The sequence below is a fragment of the Hemitrygon akajei genome, chromosome 10 (assembly GCF_048418815.1).
Source record: "Hemitrygon akajei chromosome 10, sHemAka1.3, whole genome shotgun sequence".
In the NCBI taxonomy this organism is placed as follows: Eukaryota; Metazoa; Chordata; class Chondrichthyes; order Myliobatiformes; family Dasyatidae; genus Hemitrygon; species Hemitrygon akajei.
Genome location: NC_133133.1, coordinates 126485437 through 126511879, shown reverse-complemented (window position 1 = coordinate 126511879; position 26443 = coordinate 126485437). Strand labels below are relative to the sequence as shown.

Sequence of the window (26443 nt, the reverse complement as noted above, 5' to 3'; positions counted from 1 at the left end):
CTTGCCCTGTGCATCATGTATAGCGATGTCCAATTTCCATCCAGTGTTGCAGTCTCTGACGGCTGATCTCCCCTTTCCGCTACCACTGATGCCCTCAAATCCATGGGGATGCATATCGACTTCAGGAGAAACATGTCTCCTCTCTACCCACTCATTGGAACTCTACGATTGGCACCATTTCAATATTCAAGTTCCTGGGCATTATTATTTCAGAGGACCTCATATGAAGAACAATGTTTCCTTCATTAACAAGTTGGTAACATACCCGGAGCATACCTGGTGCAATTCTACACTGCCATCATGGAGAATGTCCTCACATCAGCCATTACTGTTGGGCTTGGTGTAGCATCCTCTCACAACGTACAAAATCTAGGGCAGACTGTCAGGTCAGCTTAATATGTATTTGGCTGCAGTCTACCATCACTGCAAGTGATTTATTTATGTACTTATGCACAATTTACTCCATATCCGTACTTTAGGAAGGCGGGCATAAGATTTTTGGATCATTGGGCTGTCTTCCAGGGAAGGTGGGCTCTGTACAGAAGGGGCATTTTGCACTAGAGGGGGGCTAATATCCTAGCAGGAATGTTTGTTAAGCTGCACGGTGGGGTTTAAACTAGAGTTGCAGGGGGTTGGGAACCAGAGTGCCAGAACGGTTAGTGGAGAGGTTGTGAGGCAGGTATTGGTAAAACTTCAAACAAAGTCAGGAATCAAAAAGTTGAGCATGATGCGACTAGTGTCTTGAGCGGCCTGTATTTCAAAGCAGGAAGTATCTTAGAAAAGGAGGATAATAGTGCTGAAGATGAGGTAGCTGGTTTACAAACAGAGGCAAGGTGTAGTGAGGAGAGGCTGTTGATGGAGCAAAATTGCAGTCAACAGGATGAGCTGCAACATAAAAGTCAGACAAAATTAAAAGGGTGAATACAGGACTTAGGGTCTTGTATCAGAATGCATGCAGTATACGGAATAAGGTAGATGAACTTGCAGCACAGTTACAGATTGGCAGGTATGATTTTGCAGGCATCACTGAACCATGGTTTAAAGATTATAGCTGGGAGCTTAATATCCGAGAATACACATTGTATTGGAAGGATAGGCAGGAAGGCAGAGGGGGCGGTGTTACTGTGGTGGTAAAAAATGAAATGAAATCATCAGAAAGAGGTGACAGAAGGTCGGAAGGTGTTGAATCATTGTGGATGGAGCTAAGGAACTGCAAGGCTAAAAAGACCCTGATGGTAGTTGTTTATATATACCCCAAACAGTAATAAAGATGTGGTCTACAAATTACAATTGGAGATCGAAAATGCATGCCAAAGGACAATGCAGTCATGAAGGACTTCAGTACGCAGGTAGATTGGGAAAATCAGGTTGGTGTTGGATTCCAGGAGGGGGAGTTGCTAGATTGCCTAAGAGATGACTTTTTAGAGCTGCTCGTTGTTGACCCCAGTAGAGCATCAGCTATTCTGGATTGGATCTTGTGTAATGAACCTGAATTGATTAGAGAACTTAAGGTAAAAGAATCCTTAGGCGCAAGTCATCATAATATGATTAAATTCACCCTGAACTTTGAGGAGAAGCTAAAGTCAGATGTATCAGTATCACAGTGGAGTGAAGGGGATTGCAGAGGAATGAGAGAGGAGTTGGCCAGAATTGTTTGGATAAGAACAGTGGCAGCGATGGCTGGAATTTATGGAAGCAATTCAGGGGCACAGGAATTCTTTGAAGGAAAAACAAGCAGGATGGACAAAGGAGAGTTGGTTGATGTTCTGTGCTTAAGTTTTCAGAAGGCCTTTGACAAGGTGCCACACATGGGGCTGCTTAACAAGCCATGGGCCCATGGTATTACAGGGAAGATTCTAGTATAGATAAAGCAGTGGCTAACAGGCAGGAGGCAAAGAGTGTGAATAAAGTTAGCCTTTTCTAGCTGGTTGCCGGTGACTAATGGTGTTCCACAGGGTTCTATGTTGAGACTGATTCTTTTTATGTTATATGTCAGTGGTTTGGATGATGGAATTGATGGCTTTGTTGCAAAGTTTGCAGACGATATAAAGATAGGTGGAGGGGCAGGTAGTTTTGAGGAAGTAGAGAGGCTACAGAGGTACTTAGATTAGGAGAATGGATAAAGAAGTGGCAGATAGAATACAGTGTCGGGTGGTGTATGGTAATGCACAGTGGTAGAAGAAATGAAAGGGTTGACTGGTTTCTAAATGCAGAGAAAATACTTAAAAAACTGAGGGGGCAAAGGGACTTGGGAGTCCTTGTACAGGATTACCTAAAGGTTAGTTTGCAGGTTGAGCCTATGGTGAGGACGGCAAATGTAATGTTAGCATTCATTTCAAGAGGACTAGAATATAAACGCAAGGATGTAATGCTGAAACTTTATAAAGCACCGGTGTGGTCTAACTTGGAGTATTCTGAATTGATTTGAACCCCTTATCTTAGAATGGATGTACTGAAACTGGGGAGGATTCAAAGGAGGTTTACGAAAATGATTCCAGAATTGAATGGTTTGTCACATGAAGAGCTTTTGATGGCTGTAGGCCTGTATGCAGTAGAATACAGAAATATGAGGATTGAGCTCATTGAAACCCATCGAATGATGAAAGGCCTTGATAAGAGTGGTTGTGGAGAGGATGTTTTCTATGGTGGTAGTGTATAAGACCCAAAGGCACAGCTCAGAATAGAGGGACGTCCTTTTAGAGGAGGAACTAGCCAGAGAGTAGTGGATCTGTGGAATTCTTTGCTACAGGCAACTGTGGAGGCTCAGTCTTTATGTGCATTTAAGTCAGAGATTGATAGATTCTTGATTAGTCAGGGATTGAAGGGATATGGGGAGAAGGCAGGAGATTGGAGCTGAGAGGAAAATTGGATCAGCAAAGATGAAATGGCAGAGCAGAATTGGTGGGCCAAATGGCCTAACTCTAGTCCTATATCGTATGGTTTTATGATCTATTATCTATATCCTCTCTTTCTTTTGCTATCCTATTATTTTTAGTTGTAGAATGTTGTTATTTTTTTGTTGCATCTCATGCCCTGACCAACACACCACAGCAAATTCCTAAAACATCTAAATCTAAATGGCAAATTATATTGACCTTTGACCTGACCCCCAACAGTCAGGGCTTTGCTTATCAAGTGACCTCTCTGTGTTCAGTTGCAGCAGCTCCGAGTATGAAATGGAGGAGGACGAGGAGGAGGGTCAGGATGAGGAGGTGGAAGAGGTCCAGGAGGAGGAGGAGGAGGAGAAGGGTAAGGAAGGTGCGATGGCCCCCTCAGTGGACGGCCTTCCATGGGGAAAAGCTGCAGAGATCCATCAGATGCTGAAGGACCGCCCAGAGGAGGACACAGAAGCCGAGAGCGAGGATGAGCAACAATCGGAATCCAGTTACGGTGAGAGCCGCGGGTTCCAGGACTTAGTGTGGAGATGGTAGTCATTAATGCCTGTGGGGGCACCATTTGAAAAGACTATCTGAACCCTAGAATTGCAGGGAGCCAGTCCTATTTACAACTAGTACCAGCTGTCATTGGTCCAAGGCCCAGGAATGCAGAAACATCCATGCCTGCTGAGTATTGAGGGAGGTGGGTGGAGTTTGGCACCATGAACGTGTGCTTAATGAATCTAGAGATGGCTCAACCAGCAGGTTGATTATACTGGTAGTACAAGGTTCTGTAGGATGGTTGAAATATTGTACACTGAAACACTATATAAATATTGTATATTGAAACACTGGGCAGAAGTTCATGTACTGAAGATGAGGGATTCTGTGGGGAGTTAATAAACTGTGAATATATGGTGGGGTGGGGTGAGGAGTTAATAAACTGTTGACATATGGGGAGGGTTGGGGGGATTAATAAACTCAATATGCGGGTGGGTCGGAGGAGTTAATAAGCTGTCGATATAAGGGGGATTGGAGAGAATTAATAAACTGTTGATATATGGGGTTGGGATCGGGGAGTTAATAAACTGTTGATATACTGGGGGTTGGGGGAGTCAATAAACTGTCGATGTCCGGGAGGGGAGAGTTAAACTGTTGATTGGGGGGGGGCTACGGGGGAGGAGTTAATAAACTCAATATATGGGGCTTAGAGGCAATTAATTCACTGTGGAGATCCGGAGTCCAGGGAACGAGGAGATACATTCTCGGATACTGGGGAAGCTCAGAATACTGAGATGAGAAAGCTCTTTGTATGCAAGAATATTCTGCACCCAGAAGGACTGTGTAGGCACAGTCAGAGAGTTCATTTTAAAAAAGGATGAGTTGGTTTCTTTATACTTAAGGAATTGGAGCTTGTGGGGATAGAGAGCGTGAATTGGGACTGAGTTAGATCATCTACTCTCCTGCTGAGTGGCTGTACAGGCCTGAAGAAGCAACTGTAACTCCACCAGCGACTGATTCCTCTGTTATTGTGAGTGATCTGCTGTCCGGGGAGAGTGCTAATGGCCGTCAGGTGTCTGTGGATCAGAGTGATCTGCAGAGTACAGCAGTATGGAACGTGATTGAATTCCAGACGTCTTTCATAGTTTCTGTAGACATGTGGTTCTGGACAGTGACATGAAAAGCCTTTTCAGTTTGTGTCCGGTGTGATCTTTGCAGGGAAAGTGGCGTGCAGGTCACCACCCTCCCGATGCTAGAAATATCACCCTTTGCCTTTTACCAGCACCAGCTGGCATGCAGGGCTTACAGTGTAGTGGGTGGGACTGTGCCTGGATTGGGTGGGTTGTGGGTGCGTGGAGAGCTCCCTTTTTGCGCCTGAGGTGGCCTGAGTGTGGGTTTGAGTAGCGGCAAGTTGAGCGGTGAGACTCACCTCGAGAACGGAGACACAGTTGGGCAGGCAGGAGGCAGTGGGTGAGGATGTGATTCGTTGGATCTGAGGTTGGGTGGCTGCATGAAATTCAGTGAGGGGAATGGAGAAGGTCTGGGGTAATGTGACTCTACAGGTCAATGTGGGCTTGTGGAAGATGAGAAGATGATAAGCCCACTACCTGATCCCTATCTCCACAGTCTCTCAAGTGGCCATTAGTGCCTCTGGAATCTCTCTGGATTTGACCTAGCGTGATATCCGGGTGGGGAGGTGTTGGAGGTTACTCCCTGGAAATGGGCAGGTCTCCAGCTGCCACAGTGTAGGACAGGGTTGCTCCTCCTCAGGCCTGTCAGGGCCAAGTTTTTATCTGCCATGTGTGGACGGCGTCAGGAGGTCAGTCACCATCTAAAGCTGCTGTCTGGAGCACAGGAATCGGAGTTGGCCCATTGGATAAATTCTCCGCTCTGTGCATTACTCCAGACTCCCAAATTACAGTCTTGAACAGGGCTGGGAAATGGAACAAAGGGGAGTGAACTGCTGACACTGTCCCAGTTAGTGTAGGTTGGAACAGGCAACAGAGGGACATCTAACAGTAGTCTAGCAGGGTGGGGATAAGGCAGCTCTTACAGCTTCACATCTCAGCCTGGCCTGGTTTACCAGGACTGTCACACCCCTGGTAAACAGAGGCAAGGGGCAATTGTAACGCCATCCCAGAGGCTCCAGCTGTGCTGCCGGTTAAGGACTCCCAGCCCCCCAGCCCTCATCTAGGACTGACCTCCGGCTGTTACACCAGGCCGGCCGTCCTGAATTTCCTGCACTAATTGTACTTCATGTTTTCCTCTGCCCCACTGTGTGTGTGTGTGTATGTGTGTGTGTGTGTGTGCCCGTATGTACATATTAATGGGATGTGTGTAAATGTGCATTTATCTGTTTCTGACTACGTACATGTTTTTCTAATGTATATATTTGTATATGTATATGTGCCTCGTGGCTGTATGTGAGATTGTATATCTACGTGCATCTATGTATAAATCTGTGTGGGATTATCCATGTATGTGTGTGTATCTGTCTGCGCATGCGCATTTGTGTTTGTATGCGTGTGTGTGTGTCTGTGTGCCTGCCTTGTATCTGCATACACGTGTGTGTATCTGTATCTGCATATGTGTATCTCTGTGTGTGTATCTGTGTGTGTGCGTGTGTGTTCTTCCCTTTCCCCCCCATGTGTCTCTCTGAAGAGGGTGAATACTGCCCCTGGGATAAGGAGCTCCAGTATGGGCTCTGGGTGCATCAGCTCTCTGAGGAAGAGGACACCCATGTGTTCCGAGGTATCTATTTCTCTGCAAGTTCACAGCTCTGCAGAACTAATCACGTGCACCAGCCACTGCTTTGGTCACCGCAGGGCAGAGGCTAGAGCTGATCAGCCAGTGACAGGTGGAACCTAAATCCAGCTAAGAGCCATGTCACTCTTCCCCATACAGCCAAAAGGGTACAGGCTTCCCGGTTGTGGTGGGGAAGGCAGGGTCCGGCTACAGCCCCAACTGGTGTTACCTAGGACAGACAGGATCAGGGCAGGGGCACAGCAAGCTGACTGGGACAGGGACCGTCACACTGACCATCACTGCATGCTGACTGTCACACTGACCATTACGGGACACAGATCCTTTGAGCAGTTGCAGAAGATTCTCAGGAAGGAGGATGAACAGTCAGAGGCACCAGTGACATGGGTAGAAAGGGGGAGAAGTTGAGGCAGGTAGGGTTGAGGAAGCAGGGAGTCTGCAGAAGGAATTCAGTTGGGAGAATTCGCAGAGAAGTGGCAGATGGAATGCAGTGTAAGGAAGTGTTTGGCCATGCACTTTCATAGAGGGAATAAAGGTGTAGACTGTTCTCTAAGTGGGGAGAAAATTCAAAAATCCAAGTGCAAAGGGACTTAGGGGTCCATGTGCAGGATTCACTAAAGGTTGAGTCAGTGGTAAGGAAGGCAAATACAATGTTAGCATTCATTTCAAGAGGACTAGAGTATAAACGCAAGGATGTAATGCTGAGGATTTATAAGGCATTGGTCAGACCACATGTGGAGTATTGTGGCCCCTTATCTAAGAAAAGATCTGCTGGCGTCGCTAAGTATCCAGAGAAGGTTCATGAGAATTATTCCAGGAATGAAAGGGTTAACATATGAGGAGAGTTTAATGGCCGTGGGCCTGTACTTGCTGGAGTTTGGAAGAATGAGGAAGAAATCTCATTGAAACCTATGAATATTGAGAAGTCTAGATAGAGTGGATGTGAAGGGGATGATTCCTCTAGTATTGTGGGTGAGTCTAGGGACTGGAGGGCACTGCCTCAGAATAAAGGGATGCCCATTTAGAACAAAGATGAGGAGGAATTTCTTCAGCCAGAGAGTGGTGAATCTGCAGAATTCATTGCTACGGACAGTTATAGAGGCCAAGTCATCGAGTATATTTAATGCTGAGATTGATAGGTTCTTGATGAGTCAGAGCATCAAGAGTTACAGGGAGAAGGCAGGAGGATGGAGTTGAGAAGGATAATAAGTCAGCCGTGATGGAATGGCGGAGAGACTCGATGGGCCAAATGGCCTAATTCTGCTCTTATGTCTTAAGGTCACACTGACTATCACACTGGCTGACATATGACACAGATCATCACACTGACCATCACGTGGACTGACACAGACCATCATGGAGCACAGACAGTCTTACAAGCCCCAATCATTGCTCACATAATGCCCCTCAGAGAGCTGCTCTCCCAGCCAGGGGTGACCCTCCAGTCTCTTTGGCCAAGCCCCACACTGTGTCTGTTGTATGCAGACCTCTTTGCCCCAGGCATCACTGCAGACAGCTGACCCCCTGGGCTGGGTGGGACATTACGTTGCTGTGTTCCAACTGTCACTGGCTTGCTCCAGCAATCCCTACAGCACCCGGGCAATGCTGAAGCTTCCTCTGCTGACATTAACCCTTTCCTGGGAAGAGAGTTTGCTGTGGTAGCTGGTGAGAGAAAGTGTTCCTCCACGACACTGGAGGTGTGAGAATGGCATTGGGTGCGGAGAGGCCTGGCCAGCGGCGTGCCAGTGTCGGCACAGTGCATCTGTCCCCAGGGTGTGTGCATGGCTTTGTGCTCCGTTCCAAGCGCGTGCACTAACCTTCTGCACTCTACAGTTGAGGCAGTCCTCACTGCTCTAAGCACCCTTTGTTCTCCATCACCTCGTGGGCACTGGGCTGGGCTGCTCTGTGCCATGTGTGGCTGTGCTGTGCCAGCCTGTCACATGAGCTTCCAGGCTGTGCTGTGGTGTATGCTGCAGGATTGGTCTGGGAGACCGAACTCGGCCCATCTGGGCTCGAAGGACCATACTGGACTAACCTGAAGACTGGGTTAAACTGAAGTGAGAAGACTGGACTGGGAGGACTAGGCTGGTAGGGTTCAACTGAGCTGGGTTCAGAGGAATGGACCAGACCAGATGAGACTGGGAGGACTGGACTGAACTAAACTGACTGGGTCAGACTGGACCATCTGGACTGGGCTTGAAAGACCAACTGGATGGATTGGACCGAACTAGATTGGCAGGACTGTCTGGACTGGGCTGGGAGGACCAGACCAGACTAAAGTGCATTGGACTGGGGTTAGTCTGGGATTGTTGGGCAGTTTTGGGTTGGGAGGACCAGGTGTTATGCGGTTGCACAGGACAGGATTAGGTGGACTCATTTTTTGATAGGGAATATTTGGAATTCAGTGAGGAGTAAGAATAATGCATCAGGGATTTTTGAATCCAGGTGTGCACCTGGAATCAGGGAGAACAGACGAGGAATCTGGACCGTAATTCAGTTGTTAGGTTTGGGATGGTAATTACCCATCGGCGATCAAAGGTTGGCTGACTGGACATTTACAGATGTAAGAATAATTACTGAGGAATTGTTGGGATCTGAAGCTGAAAAGACTGGATTGGGATCGTTAGTGGGAATTGCTGAGTTACAAAGAGCAGTGAATAGACGCAGAACTGCTGATATTGGATCAGACCCTTGAATGGTTCCAGGAAAAGGGCGTTACAGGTATCAGATGAGTCTGGGCCCACTGGGGCTTCACCAGGCCTGGTGGGTGGGGGCAGTGTTTGACCTAAGGATAGTCCACCCAGGGAGAGCTATAGAGAGCTGGGCACCAAGCATATTTTGGTGCAGTGGGATTAATGTAGGGAGGTGATGTTGAGGCAGGGGATCAGCTGCGACTTTATGGGGTATGAAACTAAATTAAAGGGATTAGATGGCCTACTATTACTTTTGTTCATCTCATCATGAGTGTACTGATAGGGAACAGGGATGGATTGTTTGTGTTCAGGGGTTCAAAGTGCAGTGATACAAGTCTAAAACTCCAGGCTAATGATGGAAGGGAAATGTGAGGGGAAGTATATTTTCTCAGAGAGCTGTGGGGTGATGTTAGCAGAGTCATTTAATGCCATCAGAAAGGAATCGGGCAGTCTCTATGGGGGGAAGGGGGCTTGCAGAGGCAGGAGAGATGAATGGGACTGGTGTGACTGCCTGACTAGGAGCCAGCATAGACTGAATGGGCTGAATAGCCTCTGCTGGTGCTGAACTGATTCTTGGAGCTGGCAGGAGCTTGGCTCGCAGACTTCTCCTTGTGTTCGGCTGCTTTCTGCATGCGACCCTCTGCTTTGTGAGCCTGATTCTCTCCACTCCAGGAACTACCTCACTCTTTCATAATCTCTCCTCTTTCTCTCTTCGCCTTTCTTTCCACCTGCCTTCCTGTTGCTTCACTGGCACTGTGCCCCCTCCCGGAGTAGCCTCGAGCCTGAGGGTGCGGCAGATCGTCAGCCCCATTGACCCTCTGGACATCAAGGCAGATGTGCACTGGACGCACATTACAGGGCACGGAGGGGTAGGCTCACCGGCAGCCTCAGCCCCAGAAGGTAATGGTGTACCAACCCTCCCACACCAAAGGGTGAGAGCAGGGACAGGAGAGCCCAGGGAAAGGCTGGCTGGGGCAGTAGTGTGGTGACACTGTGTGGAAAGGATTCACATGTTGGGACCGCGTGGGTGAGGGAGGGAGTTGGGCGCACAGGGGAAGCTGCGGGGGGGGGGGGGGGGGGGGGGAGGTTGAGTCGGGCGCGTGGGGAATTTGCGGGGGATGGGTGGGTTGGGGAGGGGAGTCGGAGGCACAGGTACAGCTGCGGGTGGAGGGGGCGTCAGGAGTGCAGGGACAGCTGCAGCTGGTTGGGGGGGTTCGGGTGTGGGTGTGGGCACCAGGTGACTGCTGTGGGTGGTGGGGGAGAAGCTGCAGGTGGTTGGGGGGTTCGGGTGTGCGTGGACAGCTTCGGGTGTGGGTGGGGGAGAAGCTGCAGGTGGTTGGGGGGTTCGGGTGTGCGTGGACAGCTTCGGGTGTGGGTGTGGGCACCAGGTGACTGCTGTGGGTGGTGGGGGAGAAGCTGCAGGTGGTTGGGGGGTTCGGGCGTGCGTGGACAGCTTCGGGTGTGGGTGTGGGCACCAGGTGACTGCTGTGGGTGGTGGGGAAGAAGCTGCGGGTGGGAGTGAGGCGGGCACACAGACACTGCCTCTGGGTGGGTCTTGGACACATAGTGGCCGCCTGTGTGAGAGAGCCACACAGTGGACAGCATGTGGGATTGTGACTGCTTGTCAGAGTGTTGAACAATGGGTGTGTGATGACCTTTTCTCCCTCTGCAGTCTCTGAGCTACCCCAGCCTGCTGCTGCTGTTGCCTCTGGAGATGCTCCAACTGTGGCCTTTAGGTCCAGCCCTGGAGACCTCACGTTTATCACTGCATCTTCCTTTCATTCCTTTTGACAGTAATTTTCACTGACCCTGCTCTGATTTTTTTTGAGTTTTATCACACAACATACTTGTCCTTGCCCACACTAATCTCAAAAACTTGCTTTCTCCCAATTGATTTATTTGGTTAAGACTTTCCAAATAACTGGGCAGAGGAGGGTGTGTGAGGGCGGAGATGGTGGAAGGGCCTCTGGGAAAGGGTATCAGAGATCCCAGGCAGAGGACTGGATATTAGGCAGGATATTCTCCTGGGCTTAGGTCAGCTCTGCAGTGACGTGTGTATCTGGGTTCCTGTTGTAATGAAATTCTGGAAACCTGGCATCTGACCATTTGGAAATCCAGTGGGTTGGCATCTGGTTCATTCAGTTGCTTGGCCTTTGGGGCTGGTGGCAAAGTCCCGAGTACACACCAGTTGTGTGGATAGAACTGGAGTGTAGGACGAGGGTGGGGATGGGAGTGGAGGCATGGACTGTGGGCCACGTGCAAGGATAGAGCCATGAGCCAGAGCTGTAATCCAGATTGTGGGGTGTCTGTTTGGAGCTGGGGTCTGGAGTACAGATCCAGTGTGTGGACAGAGCTGGAGTGTGGGGTGTGTGGATGGAGGTGGTGTGGTTGGAGATGAAGTTCGGAGCACGGACTGGGTGTGTAGATAGAGCTAGAGTCCAGACCAGGTGTGTGGACACACCCATGTAATGTGAAAAATAAGATAAAATTCAAGTGTATCTGAGCATCTATAGGAATAGCATCCAATGATCTGGGAAATGTGCAGCAGATCTTGCAAAAGCCCTCACTATGGTTACCGTGCACTGAAGTTGGAGGTAATGAGTGTGGACGGGCTGTCGGCTGGGTGGGCTACTTTGCCATGGTGATGTCAAGTTTCTTGCAAATGTGCATTTGTCCAGGCGGGTGGATGGGATTCCATCACACTCCAGACTTGTGCCTTGTAGATGGTGGGGAAGTTCATTATGTCAGAGGTGAGTCACTCCTAATGGATACCCAATCTCTTACCTGTTCTTGAGTCAACACTATTGATGTGGCCTGTCCAGTGAAGTATTGGTGACCCCCCCCCCCCCCCCCCACCCAAGAGCGTGGATGGTGACTTTTTGGTGATGGTGATGCCACGAAAAATCAAGAGCAGGTTCCTTGAAATAGACATTGCCAAAAAGTTTGTGGTGTAACTGTTACTGGATGCTCATCCAACCCTGCCTGAATGTTGTCTGGAACTTGCTGCCTACAGGTTGGGGCGGCCTCATTTGCAGAGGTGTTGAGAGTGGAGCAGTGAGCACCCCACTGTGATCCTGTGAATGGAAGGCCGGTCATCGATGAGAAGCTGAATGTCAGTTTAGAGATGCCCCTGCATTGATGACCCGCCCTCACAATGCTGCTGAGAGTATGGCAATGATTTCAGTCTTTAACCAATGCTCGTTGATGCCATACTTGGTTCTAAGGGTGCCTTGATGTTGAGAGAAGTGCACTCATCTCACCTCTTGCCATCTTTTATTGTTGGAGCCAAGATAACGAAGATAAGACAATAGCAAATAGGTGTAGAATTAGGCTCTTCAGCCCATCAATCCTGCTCTGCTATTCCATCATGGCTGATTTATTATCCCTTTCTATCCCATTCTGGCTTCTCACTGTAATCTTTGATGCCCTTACTAATTAACTTATCAATCTCTATTTTAAATATACTCAGTAACTTGGCCTCCACAGCCATCTATGGTAATAAATTCCACAGATTCACAGCCCTCTAGCTAAAGAAATTCCTCCTTATCTCTGTTATAAAGGGACATCTTTGTGTCCTGAGGCTGTGCTTTCTGTGGCCCTAGACTCTCCCACTATTGGAAACATCTCCACATCTAGGGCTTTGTTGGTTTATCAAGTACTCCTGGCAAAAACAGTGCAGGTGGACACGAGCGGTACATTGGCTGTACCTTTCAGCACTCTGGTGATGATTGAGTAGACTGCTTGGAGTTTGCTTGCCTTCGGTGGCAGGGATATAACCTGGTCAGTGTTGCACGGAGTCGGGTGGATAGCATTTTGCGACAGTACCAAAACCACTGACTCTGGGGCACTGGGCTTTGTTTCTGCAGCTGCCTGGCTTCACTCACATCAAGAGCTGGTCTGATCTGTCAGGCGTTTAGTTGCCTTTGCATTAGCTGGTTAGCCTGCAGTTAGAGTGGTGTAGCAGCTTTACCAGATTGGGACTCCATCCCTCGGCGGGTCCTAGTCCCACTCTCGTGTGTGTCCTCAAGCTGCTTGTTGAAGAGCCGGACCACAGGAATAGTAGAACGAGGGATCTGCTATGCCACACAGTGGAATACACAACTCTGCCGCTGCCCATCCTGAATGCTGGCCTCATTGAGTGACTCCCAACACGGTGATAGTTGTCACAGGTATGAAGACATACATAAGAGCCTTTGCGTTGGGTATGTTCTACCTATACTGTCCTGGTTGGATTCATGGGATGGAGACCAATCAGCCCATCTAGTAATTCAGCTCCTAGCTTAGCTCTTGGGTTTAGGTACAGCAAGTGACGTGCTGGACTGTCAGAGCGGGTCATTAATGGGAAAGTGGTTCTGAGCCACATTTAGGTGGTAGTAGTGAGAGATCTTCCCATAAAATGGTTTGTAATCCAAACCAAATTTACCGGTCCATTATCACTGTAGATTTTTTTTTTCCAGAGTCTGGCATTTAACAAAGAGGAGGTTGCCATTGCTCCCACCTCTTCTAGAGTCATCGAGCCCTCCAACAGAGAAACAGGGCCCTCGGCCCATCTAGTCCATGCCAGCCTGTTTGTTCTGACTACCTACCTGCCTCTGGACCATAACCCTGCATGCCTCTCTCATTCATGTACTGATCGAAACTTCTCTTAAAACATCACAGTTGAACATACATCCACCGCTTCCACTGGCAGCTCGTTTGACACCGGCACCACCCTCTGAGTGAAGCTCCTCTTAAATATTTCACCTTTCACCCTAAACCTATGACCTCTAGTTCTAGACTGGGCCAGCCTGAGGGGTAAAAGCCTGTTTGCATTAACTCTCTCTGTAGCCCTCAGTGTTGCTCATTGTTTCCAGGGCACCGACAGCCCACAGCCCCCTCCATCACTGCGCACCATGGACAGCAAGGCCCCACTGATCCGAATCTCTCCAGTGGACCACCTGGACAGTGAACCCCCGATAACTGTCTCCTAGATGGTGCCTGCAGTCTGTCGCCTCATTCTGACCAAGTGAAGCTCATGCTTCTGTCTAATAAATAGAACCTGATCATTGGAAGCCTGGTTAATAAAATTAGATATGGTGCAGGTGCCTGTGAGTAACAAAAAATATCAAGCAATGTGAGTGTGTTAAATAGAACTGGATGTCCAGCCATTGTTAGAGGATGCTGGATGTATTACCTCGGGTGTCTCTACAGTGCTGAGACCTGACATAAACTCGGGGATTTCCACACCATCCGCCAAAAATGGAACTTCCAGTGGCCAACCATTTTAATTCCTATTCCCTTTCCCTTTCCTATTCTGACATGCCAGTTCATGTCTCTTCTTTTTCCACAATGAGGCCGCTTTTAGGGTGGAGAAGCAATACCTTATTTTCCATCTAGGTAGCCTCCAACCCCTTGGCATGAACGTCGAGTTCTCCTTCTGGTAATTTTTTTTCCCTCCCCATGTCCTCTTCTGTCCCCAAGTCTAGCCTCTTACCTCTTCTCACCTGCCTATCACTTCTCCCTGATGCCCCACCTCCTTCCCTTTCTGCTATGGTCCACTCTCCTCTCCCGTGGTCCACTATCCTGTCCTAATAGATTCCTTCCCATCCACCTGGCTGCACTTATCACCTTCCACCTAGCCTCCATCCCCTCCCCTCACCTATTCATTCTGGTGTCTTTACCCTTTCTAGTCTAGGTAAAGGGTCTCGGCTCGAAACGGCGACTGTTTATACATTTTCATAGATGCTGCCTGACTTGCTGAGTTCCTCCAGCATTTTACATGTGTAGCTCTGGATGGTGCTGGTCTGTTCACTGTTGCAGCTGATTGTGTGCCTGTTCCCAGTCAGCACTGGTTTCTGGCATTGTTCGCCTGTTCCCTGTTGGTGGTAATTTCTGGCATTGTTTGCCTGTTCACAACTGGGATTAGTTTCTGGCATTGTGCACCTGTTCACTGCTGGTGTTGGTTTCTGGCATTGTGTGCCTGTTCACAACTGGTGTGTTGGTTTCTGGCATTGTGCGCCTGTTCACTGCTGGTGTTGGTTTCTGGCATTGTGTGCCTGTTCACAACTGGTGTGTTGGTTTCTGGCATTGTGCACCTGTTCGCTGCTGGTGTTGGTTTCTGGCATTGTGCGCCTGTTTGCTGCTGGTGTTGGTTTCTGGCATTGTGCGCCTGTTCACTGCTGGTGTTGATTTCAGGCATCATGCGGCTGTTTCCTGTTAGTGCTGGTTTCTTGAATTGTGCATTTGTTCTCAGGTGGTGCTGGTTTCTGGCCTTGTGAGCTTGTTCATTGTTATTGCTACTATTTATAATGTACGTGTGCTCATGTTGCTGGATTCTTGCATTGTGCTTTTGTTTGCAGTTGGAGTTGGATTCTGGTTTTGTGAGCCTGTAGTTGGCTGCTGGTTTGGTTATGGATACTCCCCGGTGAGCCTAGTGTTGATTTGAAGTTCTAATTCAAGTACAGACTGTGCATAAAGTGGTCATTCGCTCACCTGAGGTGGGAATCTTTCCCTTTGTTTCAGCTGTTCATCCGTTTTTATTTTCTCCCCCCAATGTAGCCTCCAACGCTCCGCCGTTTCGGAGTGAAGCAGTTCGGGCGTGGTTGGAATCCCTGACTGGAGGTAGTTCTGTTTTGTTAAAGAGAGCCTGGCCTTCTGCTGCTTTCCTTCCACTCTGCTCGTTCCTCAAGGCACTGGTGGTCAGGGGGAACTGAGTGGGGTCTCTGGGTGAGGGGTGGATCTCACACACACTTTAACACTGTGAATCAGAGCACACAGCAGATGTATCAGCTTGGGCAAGAGGATGCAGAGCAGAGAGTGTGGACCTGGGGTTGGAAGAGAATGGGATCAGGGAAGGGAGGGGTTGCAGAGAGTGTGGGGAGGAGAGAGGAGTGGGTGCAGAAAAGGTGGGACCAAGGAGGGGAGGGGTGCAGAGGATGTGGAGACGGGAGGGTATATAGGTATGGGCAGGGGAGGGAATGCAGAGAGAGTAGGGAGGAGAGGGGAAGGATGCAGAGAGTGTGGGATCAGGAGAGGAGGGGGTACAGAGTGTGGGACCGAGGGGGGGGGGGTGCAGAGAGAGTGGGCGGGGAAGGGAGTGCAGAGGGTGTGTGCAGGGGGTGTGAGTTCATGGAGAGGATGGGGTGCAGAAAGTGTGAACAGGGGAAGGGAGTGCAGAGGGTGTGGGCAGGGGAGGGGAGTGCAGGGGGTGTGAGTTCATGGAGAGGATGGGGTGCAGAAAGTGTGAACAGGGGAAAGGAGTGCAGAGGGTGTGAGTTCATGGAGAGGATGGGGTGCAGAAAGTGTGAACAGGAAGGGAGTGAAGAGGGGAGGAGATGCAGTGGGTGACTGAATCCTTTGTTGCTGTCTACATCACACAAAGAGGGGTGACACTACATAGCAGAATGGTTTTTCAGTCAGAGTAAGTGTAAAGGGAAGAGGGTGTGGATGAAACTTGGTTTGATATTGACCTTTGCAGGAACGGGGGTGAATGGGATACGTGATAGGGGGCCTGATCAGGAGAATTGGCTTCACCAGAGTGGGTAACAGAGTGCTGTAGCTCCAGTCGTGACCGCAGGTACTGTCTGTGTGGAGTCTGCACATTCTCCCTGTGCCTCTATGGGTTCCTCAATGTGCTTGGGCTTCCTGTCACATCTGCATGATGTGTGAGTAGGTCAGCTAATGGACTGTTTCCATTATCTCCCATCATAGCTGTGTGGCAGAGGAATTTGGAAGAGTTAATAGGGATACGAGGGTAAATAATCCACAGGGACAATACCAGGGAATGGGATAGTCAGGAATTCCCCAAAGAAGTCACATGGGGTCAAACAGCCTCTTTCTTTGACTAAAGGGAGGATTGTAGAGAATGAGCTGAAGAATGGAATTAGAAATGCTGGATAAATGGAAATAGTGTGATATAACCAAGCAGACACCTCCAAATTATTTCTTTATGTTGAAAACACTCACTCTAATTTTCATCCACCCTGCAGGGTCAGTGGAATCTCCGCAGTCATGGTGCTGCCCAGTTCCAGTCCTTCGCACAGCCTCCATTTTAATCAGCCCACCACTGAGCCATGTTTCTGCTGCCTCAGAAATCTCACCCCTGAGCCTCTGACACTTCCGTCTTCAGGACATTGCTTAAACCCAACTCTTCCGCTAAGTTTGAGTTTTTTTTTGTAATATTTACTTCCCCGGCTCAGTGTTAAGTTTTATTTGATGTCACTCCCTTGCAGTTAGTTGTAACTGCAATATGTAATAAACAGGTGAATTTTACTTGGTGCATCCCATTAGAAAGCTGAGCTATTGAGTGATGCTCTTTCAGAGTACGTTTGTACTCTAAAGCAGGGGACTGCCTGAGACTTGGTGGTTCTTTAATTCTTTCATCGTTTTCATTGAATTCCAGAGAAGCAGATGAGCGTGGAGCTGAGCCCAGACGAAGAGGAGGAGGAGGAGGAGGAAAATAATTCGTCACTAGAGGACGGTATGCTAAATACCTCAAAAGTGGAACTCAGATGTAACTCAAACCATACATAATGTTGCCTTTAGTGCACGCGAGCGTGAGGTGCGCCTCGGTTGTTATCTGAGTGTTAAGAGCAGCTCCTCAGAGGCAGCAAGCTCAGACGCACGCGCACGCACGCACACACACACACACACACACACACACACACACACACACACACACACACACACACACACACACACACACACACACACTCACTCACTCACTCTCCTTCATATGCTAATAGGTCACAATAGGTTGCACATTACAGCTATTTGTTAAGTCAGATTTCCACATTATTTCTGTTTATTTGTACAGTAGTTTATCTATATCTGCTCAATGTTTACCAATATTTACAAAGACTTACTGATACTGCTGTTTCAAGGGCAAGTAAAGAGAGGATGGAGACGGATGAACTTCATATTAAATCAAAATTAACCCGTGCAGGAAATTATATAAAAACAGCATACTGACAAGAAATCCCATCTCTTTGTACAAACCTAAATGAAAGCTAAAACTCCCATATGCAAACCTGCCTGCAATTACTATAAGCTTGAGGATCAGAATCAGGTTTATTGTCACTGACATACAGTACTGTGCAAAAGCCTTAGGCACCCTAGTGATATACAGTGTATGTGCTTAAGATTTTTGCACAGTACTGTATGTCAGTGACAATAAACCTGATTCTGATCCTCAAGCTTATAGTAATTGCAGGCAGGTTTGCATATGGGAGTTTTAGCTTTCATTTAGATTTGTACAAAGAGATGAATTCATGCATGGATTTCTTGTCAGTATGTGAGGTAATTTTCTGTCCCACCATGTCTTTGAGCTCAGGAAGGCCATGTGGTTTGTCACAATAGGTTCCACATCACAGAGTTTTGTTAAGTCAGATATCCACTACATTATTTATATTTATTTGTACTTTATCATTGTGTTTAATTAATTTGGAGTTGGACGTGTGGAGGCCAGTTTCTCTGGGAATGATCAAGCACTTATTTCTCCTTCACTTACAACCTAACACTGAGGCCTGTCCCTCATTGTTGTGAAAACCATATGACTTCCTCTTGGATTATAATTCAGTGCTCTGGAGATTTATGTGCACAGTATTACTTGCTTGTTCAATGAATACAGCATCCCATTCTTGAAAAGGCTTCTGTTGATTGACAGGTCTCAGCCTTTGATCTGACTGTTCACAACTACTTCAACAATTTGTCAGGAGTAGATAAAAATCAGGAGCAGCAGAATGCCATAAACACAAGAGATTCTGCAGATGCAGAGCAGTACATACAAAATGCTCGAGGAACAGCAGGTCAAGCAGCATCTATGGAAAAGATGTTTTGGGCTGAGACCCTTCATCAGGATTGGAAAGGAACAGGGAACAAGCCAGAATAAGACTGTGGGGGGGGGGGGGGGGGGGGGGAAGGAAAGAAGTACAAGCTCCTTGTGCTTGTTCTGTCTTCATCCCCATTCCTTTCCAATCCTGATGAAGGGTCTCAGCCGGAAAAATTGACTATTCCTTTCCATAGGTGCTGCCTAAACTGCTGAGTTCCTTTATCATTTTGTATGAATTAAGTAGGAGGAGGCCAAATGGCTTTCTTGTCAATGGTGTGGCTGATCCACCTCAAATTTCACTCTCTGTACCTTAATTCCTCACCCATGTTTTCAAATCCTCTCACAATAAAGGCTAAAGTCCCATTAGCCTCTCTGATGAGTGTCCATGTTGTTTTTAGTGACTTGTACACAAAGATATCTGGATTTATTTGAACGTTAACATTTCCCAGTCCCTCACCATTAAAAGAAAGCCCTTCTTTCTTGTTTCTTCTACCTGAGTGCAGGATTTCATACTGAGCTCTATCTGCCCTGTGTTTGCCCACTCACTCAGCTTGCCCGAAAGCCTCTCTGCATCCTCATCACTACTTGCATTACCACTTAGCCTTGTGCCATCAGCAAACTTGGAAATGTTACATTTGATCATCTCGGTCAAAATGTTGATATAGATAGTGAATGGTGAACCTACTAGTGAGCCACCCAAAGGTGGGAATTGAATATTCATGTATTGACAAAAAATCACTTCCCTTGCCTCTCTGTAGTTTTACTCTTTAACATAGGTTCACAGTCTAACACAGCTGACCAGTTCCTCATGCCTTAGTAATTTCCTTTGTTTAGAATCATAGAATGGTTTTGCACACAGAGAGGCCTTTTGGTCTTCATGTCCATGCTAGCCCCCCATGAGATCTGCTGTCCAGTACAACCCATTGGACAGTTTTATTTTCTCCATCATGCCTTTATTTAATTCCCTTTTGCAGGCCACAAGGAAACCTGCAAGCAGTAAGTTCCAGATGTCAAACGTGGTGTCAAACTTTTACTACATGTCACTCTTAATGTTATGTTCTTGACCCTTTGTGACAAAAATCTTTTAAAATTCATTCCCTGTTCTTTTCTGATTCAGCAGCAGGATGTATCCTCCAACAAAGGACATTTTACACACGTTCAAGGTTATAAGAAATTACTTTATTAGTCATATACAGAATAAAGTAGAGAAAGAAAGAAAAACGATTAAAAAAGTTGTAAAAGAGACAAAATAAAGCTTATTCACCAATCACTAAGTCACTCCACACAACACACTGCCAGAGGGAACTGCAGGTGCCTGACCCCTCCCCCTCCCACTCCCCCCTTACTTTTTGTCTTTAACTCTTAGCACTAGTTGTGACCCAGTTTAAGAATTCCCCTTCCACAAAAAAAACCTTTTTTAACCCATCACGGCAATTTCAAGAATCTGTCATAATGTTTACCCCAGTACTTTTCCAGATAAATGTGTTTTCACCGTTATCTGCTCTCAAGCTGCAAAATGTTCTCAAAACATAGCTGTGAACTGGTTTCCTTTTACTTTCTCAAAACATTGTCACATCCCAGATTAACACCATTTTGTCTTATAAAATTCCATTCTGTGTTACACATGTTAGCATATACCAAGGAAGAATCGACTTTCCTTACACCCCTCTACCACTGGGTATTTTGCCCAGAGATCTCCTCGTCTGGTGTATTTCTGTCAGATCTCCTCTTAGTCTTCTCCAAAGAAAACAGTCCCAGTCTCTCAAATTCATCCTTATAACTGTGGTCCCTTCTTCCAAGAACCTTTGTCATAAATATCTACTGGATCCTCTCATGAAGCCAGTCAACCCACTATTGATCATGGGGAAATAAAGTTCAAAATAAATTTATCATTAAAGTACATATGTTACTATAGTTCTACCCTGAGATTAATTTTGTTGCAGGCATTTACAGGAATTTAATATATACAATGGGATTTATGAAAAACTACACATAAAGATTGCTAAACAACCAATGTGCAAAAGAAGGCAAACTGTAAATAAGAATAACACTGTGAATCTGAGTTTTAAGCAGTCCTTAAAAGTGAGTCCATATATTAGTGCAGTGGTTCTTTCCCAACCACCGGGCCGCGGATTGGTGGTTGGGGACCACTGCTGAATGATGTTATCCACACCAGTTCAGGAGCCTGATAATAGGGTAATAACTGTTCCTGTTGTTGTGGCAAGAAGTAGGTATGGTCTAAATTGCAATTGGGGTGGGGGGTTCTTTGATGATGGATGCTGCTTTCTTGTGGCAGCACTCTTTGTAAATGGGCTCAGTGGTGGACAGGGCTGGAATGAATACCACCATCTGTCTTACTCTGGCCTGGTCTTTGTTGTTTGCTATCTTGCCAACTTTGTATCCATGACAATGTCCCTTTTACTGACCACATCCATTGATCTTTCTGATAAGCTGCTTATAGGGCACCTTAAAAAGCCTTCTGGAAGTCCATGCATATCACAGCAACTCTTATCCTCATCAAAAAACACTTAGATCGGTTTAAAATGATTTCCCCTTAACTAATCCATGCTGGCTTACTTCAAATGATGCATTTTCAGCTGGTTTACCACTAAACCGGTTCCAGTTCATGTTTCTTAGAAACGCAAGGGACTGCAGATGACGGAATCTGGAACAAGAAACAAATCTGCTGGAGGAATGCAGTGGTTCGAGCAGCGTCTGTGGAGAGAAAGGAATAGTTGATGATTCTGCATTAAGGCTGAATGCCAAGTTTCAATCCAAAACGTCAACAGGTCCTTTCCTTGCACAGATGCTGTTGAATTTGCTGAGATCTTTAAGAAGATGGTTTGTTGCAGTGTTTCTAAGAACTTTCCCACCAGCCAGGATAACTGATTTGAGTTAGTGAACTTACCCTTACTCCCTTTTTGAACCATGGGGTGACAGTTGCTATTTTCTGGTATTCCAACACCACCCTCATACCCAAAGAACACTGTAAGATCACATTCAGTGGCTGTTATTTCTTCTCTACTTTCCTTAGAATCCTAAGGATATGTCCCCTCTGTTCCTGGTGACTTAGCGACAATGTTCCCTCTAAAGTGTGTGCATTCATCCTTTGCTCCTGGCACACAAAGGAATTTAAACTGCATACAAAAGGTTGTCACCCTCTATTTCATTGGCTTGTTAAGTATTTTTCACAGTTGTACACAATCACATTGCCTTTTCTGGTTTCTGATGCGGACAGTGTTGACAGTGTGGAGTTTGTGATGATTTGGCTGCAGATTTTAGAACTGGCTTATTTATACTGTTTTTAATAAAGAAATTACTGATTCACTATGTCGAATTCCAAAGATTCAAAGGAATAGCTCAAAAGAATAGCTTGTTCATTTAAAGCAGAATGACTTAATGAAACAGTAGAAACTGCTACACCAAAAGCTCATGAGGTCAAGAATGTGCAGCTACAAGAAATATTGATGTACAGTACAGAAACTGCTGTTACCTATGTGTGTGGTCGTGATGCAATAATTGCTGGAGAATTTGCAAGTAGGAAGAAGTGGAGTGATATTTGGAAACTTGTCTTTTTAAAACATCATTTAGCAAGCAAATCACATATGGACGATGTGCAAAAGCTCTGGCAGGAAAATCCTTCATTGCCCGCTACAGGCCTGCTACATATGTTTTGTGAAAGTGCAGATGAATGAGAGTGAAAATGATCAAACCCAGATGAGATCAAAGTTCTTATTGACAGTGTTTTGCCAGTTGTTAAAATGAATAATTCTACATATAAAATTTAGTGCGCGCATGTTGTTGTCACTAGGGAAAAAGATTGCACAGTTCAAGATTATTGCGCAGACGTGTTTCACTGCCTCCTCCTCCGGCTGCCTATCACCTCCCTCATGGTTCCACCTCCTCCTACTATCCATAGTGCTTTCCCCTTACATTCCTTCTTCACCTTTCCTGCCTATCCCCTCCCCCACCCCTTGATCTTTCCCCTTACTGGTTTTTCACCTGGCACCTACCAGCCTTATCCTTCCCACCCTCCCCCCCCACCTTCTTTATAGGGCACCTGCCCCCTCCCTCTTCAGTCCTGATGAAGGGTCTCGGCCCGAAACGTTGAATGTTTGTTTTCACGGATGCTGCCCGACCTGCTGAGTTCCTCCAGCGTGTTGTGCATATTTCTATTTACGAGTTCCTGCTTTTGTCTGTCAAAGGTTGACTCCATGTACTACTCCTTTTATTATTTATATGCCTATAGAACATTCTGGATTCCCCTTTTACATGGTGACAGCTCATCTTCTCTCATACACTCTCTGCTTCTCATTTTAATTTTCACTTCCCTTCTGATGCCTTTGAGGTCCGCCTGCTTCTCATTGATACTTATAGCCCTACGCTTCTCATAAGCTTTGTCAAGATCGGTATTTTGTCAAGCTCTATATTTGTTCCTTTGCCTCCTTGGGATTTGCCTCGACCTTCCTGAACCATCTTTTCCCTCGAGATTATAAACTCTGATTTCAGGCTGATCTACCTGACTTTTACTTATAATTTTAAATCCTTTCCTAGAAATTCCTTAACAGCAAGATAATAGTGTTAACTATTGTGTCAAGGCTGAACTGGGACATGGAGAAAAGTCTTCTCTCTGAACTGCATCCAGTTTAAAGAGGTTACAGAGCAGATATAGGCCTGTTTTATTTAGAAATACAGGGTGGTTACAGGCCCTTGCAACCCATCGAGCCTGTGGCGCACATTTACGCCCATGTGACCAATAACCTACTAACCTATTTTAGAGTTACAACATGGTAACAAGACCTTCTGGTCCAATGAACCCATGATGCTTAGTGACACCCATGTAATCAATTAATTTACTAATCTGTTCACCTTTGCAATCTGAAGAAACCCATATAATCTTGACGAGAACATACAAACTCCTAAAAGACAGCGGTGGAATCCAACCCGGGTCACTGGTGTGGCAATAGCAATGTGGTTAGCATTGTGCTAGCCTCTACATTATCATACCACCTTTATATTGTTGGCAACTGGTTGGGGTTAACCTTTCCCTCCACTACAGATGGTCCTAATCATTTTTACAGTCTTCAACCCTTTGCTTTATTCATCTAGAAATTAAATCTTGGACCTTCCCTCTGAATGGTGAAGTTTGCAACAATCAGTTCTCTATATCGCAGTGTTCTTCCAGATACCTCTTCTCCACACAACCTTCTGTCTGTGGGTTCTTGTTCTGGCAGTGGACCATATGCTTTAAGCCTGCACCCTTGGTGTCAAACAGAGTAATTTGGTATCTGTCCATTTAGTTCCAGCAGCACTGAGGGACTGCTACATTGTCAAGGGTTCTATCTGTGGCATCATGTGTAAAATGAAGGCAATACCTGCCCTTTCAGAGGGACACAAAAGGTCACAAGGCACTGTGATGAAGAACAGCAGAATGTTTACCCACAGAGCCTAAACCAATACATCCGATTTTTATCAAAATACAAAACCGATAACCTGATCAAAATCTATTTACTTTAAAAAAAAATTCAGTGGAACACATAATGGTCATCTGTTACGTATCCCGTAACTGGATCACTTACCAGCAAAGATAGAGAGGTCCGCTGAAGTCTGATGGTACCATTTTCAAACGTTTTTATTTATAAAGGGGCACAAACGTAAGGTTAATACGAACATTCAGATAACACACGTCGTCAATACTCAATCTAAAGCGCAGGGGTAGTACTACTCAATAAGAAATAAGCTCTATCGTTGTCTAGGGGTTAAACGATTTGTCCGATGGAAAGATAAAAGTCTTGCCAGTTCATGGAGGCTTTTTGCCGTTTGAGGGACCGCTGGGTGTTCACGGGTTGGAGAGAGAAAATAAACTTGCCAGCCTGTTGGACTCAAATCGTGGAATCGGGAACGTGAGTTCCCCGTTGTCAGTTCGGAATCCTTTTCGGGGTTATTAGCCACTCGATTCCCTAGCTAGGGAACCCAAATCACACGTGGCTTCCGAGCAGCTTCCCGTTATTACGAGAGGCATGAGCGATGGTCTCCGTCTGGTGTGTCACTGGAGTACCGCCTCCAGCAGTCTCCTTTTTATCATGGCTGGCAGATTTGTAAATGTCAATCAAGGTAGGGTGATACCATCCCCACACCACATTGCCCGAGGGTGTCCATGTCCCTGATAGCTGGCACGTACTATAGAGTTGCAATTCACACAGGTGCCTCTAAGAACAATGGTCAACTCCGTTGCATTGTCTCTCATTTCCTGGGTCCAAGACCCGGATTAATAGCGATCTTGCGATTCTCTTGAAGGAGGGGGCTGGTCCCGCACCCTTCGGCCCCTCAGAGCTGTGGTACATTCATAACACATCAAAGTCAAAGTAAATTTATTACCATAGTGTACATGTTACCATAGTACTGCTTTGAGATTCTTTTTTTTTACAGGCAATTTCAGGAGAATTAAATACAATAGAATTTATGAAAAACTATACATTAAGATTGACAAGCAGCCAGTGTGCAAATAAAAGTAAGACTGTGAATATGAGTTGTAGAGTCTTTGAAAAAGAATTTATAGGTTGTGGAATCAGTTGAGAGTTGTGGTGAGTGAAGTTATCCATGGCGGTTCAGGAGCCTGATGGTTGTAGGGTAATAACCGTTCCTAAACATGGTAGTGTAGGACCTAAAGCTCCATTATCTCCTGCCCGATGGTAGTAGCGAGAGGAATGCATGGCCTGGATAGTGAGGGTGTTTACTGATTGATGCAGTACTCCAGATAAATGTGCTCAGTAGTGGGGAGGACTTTTCCTGTGATGGACTGGGCTGTATCCACAACTTTTTGTAGATTTTTCCATTCTTGGGCATTGATGCTTCCATACTAGGCCATGATGCAACCAGTTGGGATTCTGTCCATTGTGCATCTACAGAAGTTTCTCAAAGTTGTAGGTGACATGCCAAATCTACACAAACTTCCAAAAAAGTAGAGATATTGTCATGCCTTCTTTGTGAAGGCATTTACATGCTGGTCCCAGGGCAGATCCCCTGATATGATAACAACAAGGAATTTAAAGTTACTCAAAGTATACTGCAGATGCTCTGGTCAAATCAAGACGTACAAGCAAGCTGGATGAACTCAGCAGGTCGGGCAGCATCCGTTGAAACGAACAGTCAACGTTTCAGGCTGAGACCCTTCGTCAGGACTGAAGAAGGAGGGCGCAGGGGCCTTATAAAGAAGGTGGGGAGAGGGTGGAAGGTGCCAGGTGAAAATCCAATCAGAGGAAAGATCAAGGCGTGGGGGAGGGGATAGGCAAGAGAGGTGAAGAAGGAATGAAAGGGGAAAGCACTATGGGTAGTAGAAGAAGGCAGAATCATGAGAGAGGTGATAGGCAGCTAGAAGAGGAGGCAGTGAAAGTGAGATGGTGGAAGGGAGAGGGAGGGGATTACCGGAAGTTGGAGAATTCGATGTTCATACCAAGGGGCTGGAGGCTACCCAGACGGCATATGAGGTGTTGTTCCTCCAACTTGAGGAAAAGATACTGACTCTTTCCACCTTTGATCGGCTAATTAGAAGTGGTCAAGTACCTCTGGCTTTTTCCTCCTGTAGTTGATAATCAGCTGTTTGGTTTTTTTGCTGACATTGAATTAGAGATTGCTGTTGTGGCACTATTCTTTGGACACACATCACTGTAAAACATTGGATAGCTTTGTGAATTTCTGTTTGCCCCATTGTAATAGCCATTAATGCGCACCCTCCGCATTCCTTTGCCTGGATCCAGGTTTCTGCTTTCCGCTCACTAATCGTACTGCTCCTGTCTGACTCT

At 46.6% G+C, this 26443-nt stretch overlaps 1 protein-coding gene across 1 annotated transcript in view; it reads left to right on the top strand.

The window, feature by feature from the left end:
• Positions 1-26443, top strand: part of LOC140734658 (protein-methionine sulfoxide oxidase mical3a-like) — a 285450-nt gene that overhangs the window by 189880 nt on the left and 69127 nt on the right. The window contains exons 26-30 of the mRNA XM_073058913.1: positions 3155-3390; positions 6039-6128; positions 9608-9733; positions 15371-15433; positions 17214-17291. Coding sequence (XP_072915014.1) covers positions 3155-3390; positions 6039-6128; positions 9608-9733; positions 15371-15433; positions 17214-17291 — 593 coding nt within the window. The remainder of the gene's footprint in view (positions 1-3154; positions 3391-6038; positions 6129-9607; positions 9734-15370; positions 15434-17213; positions 17292-26443) is intronic.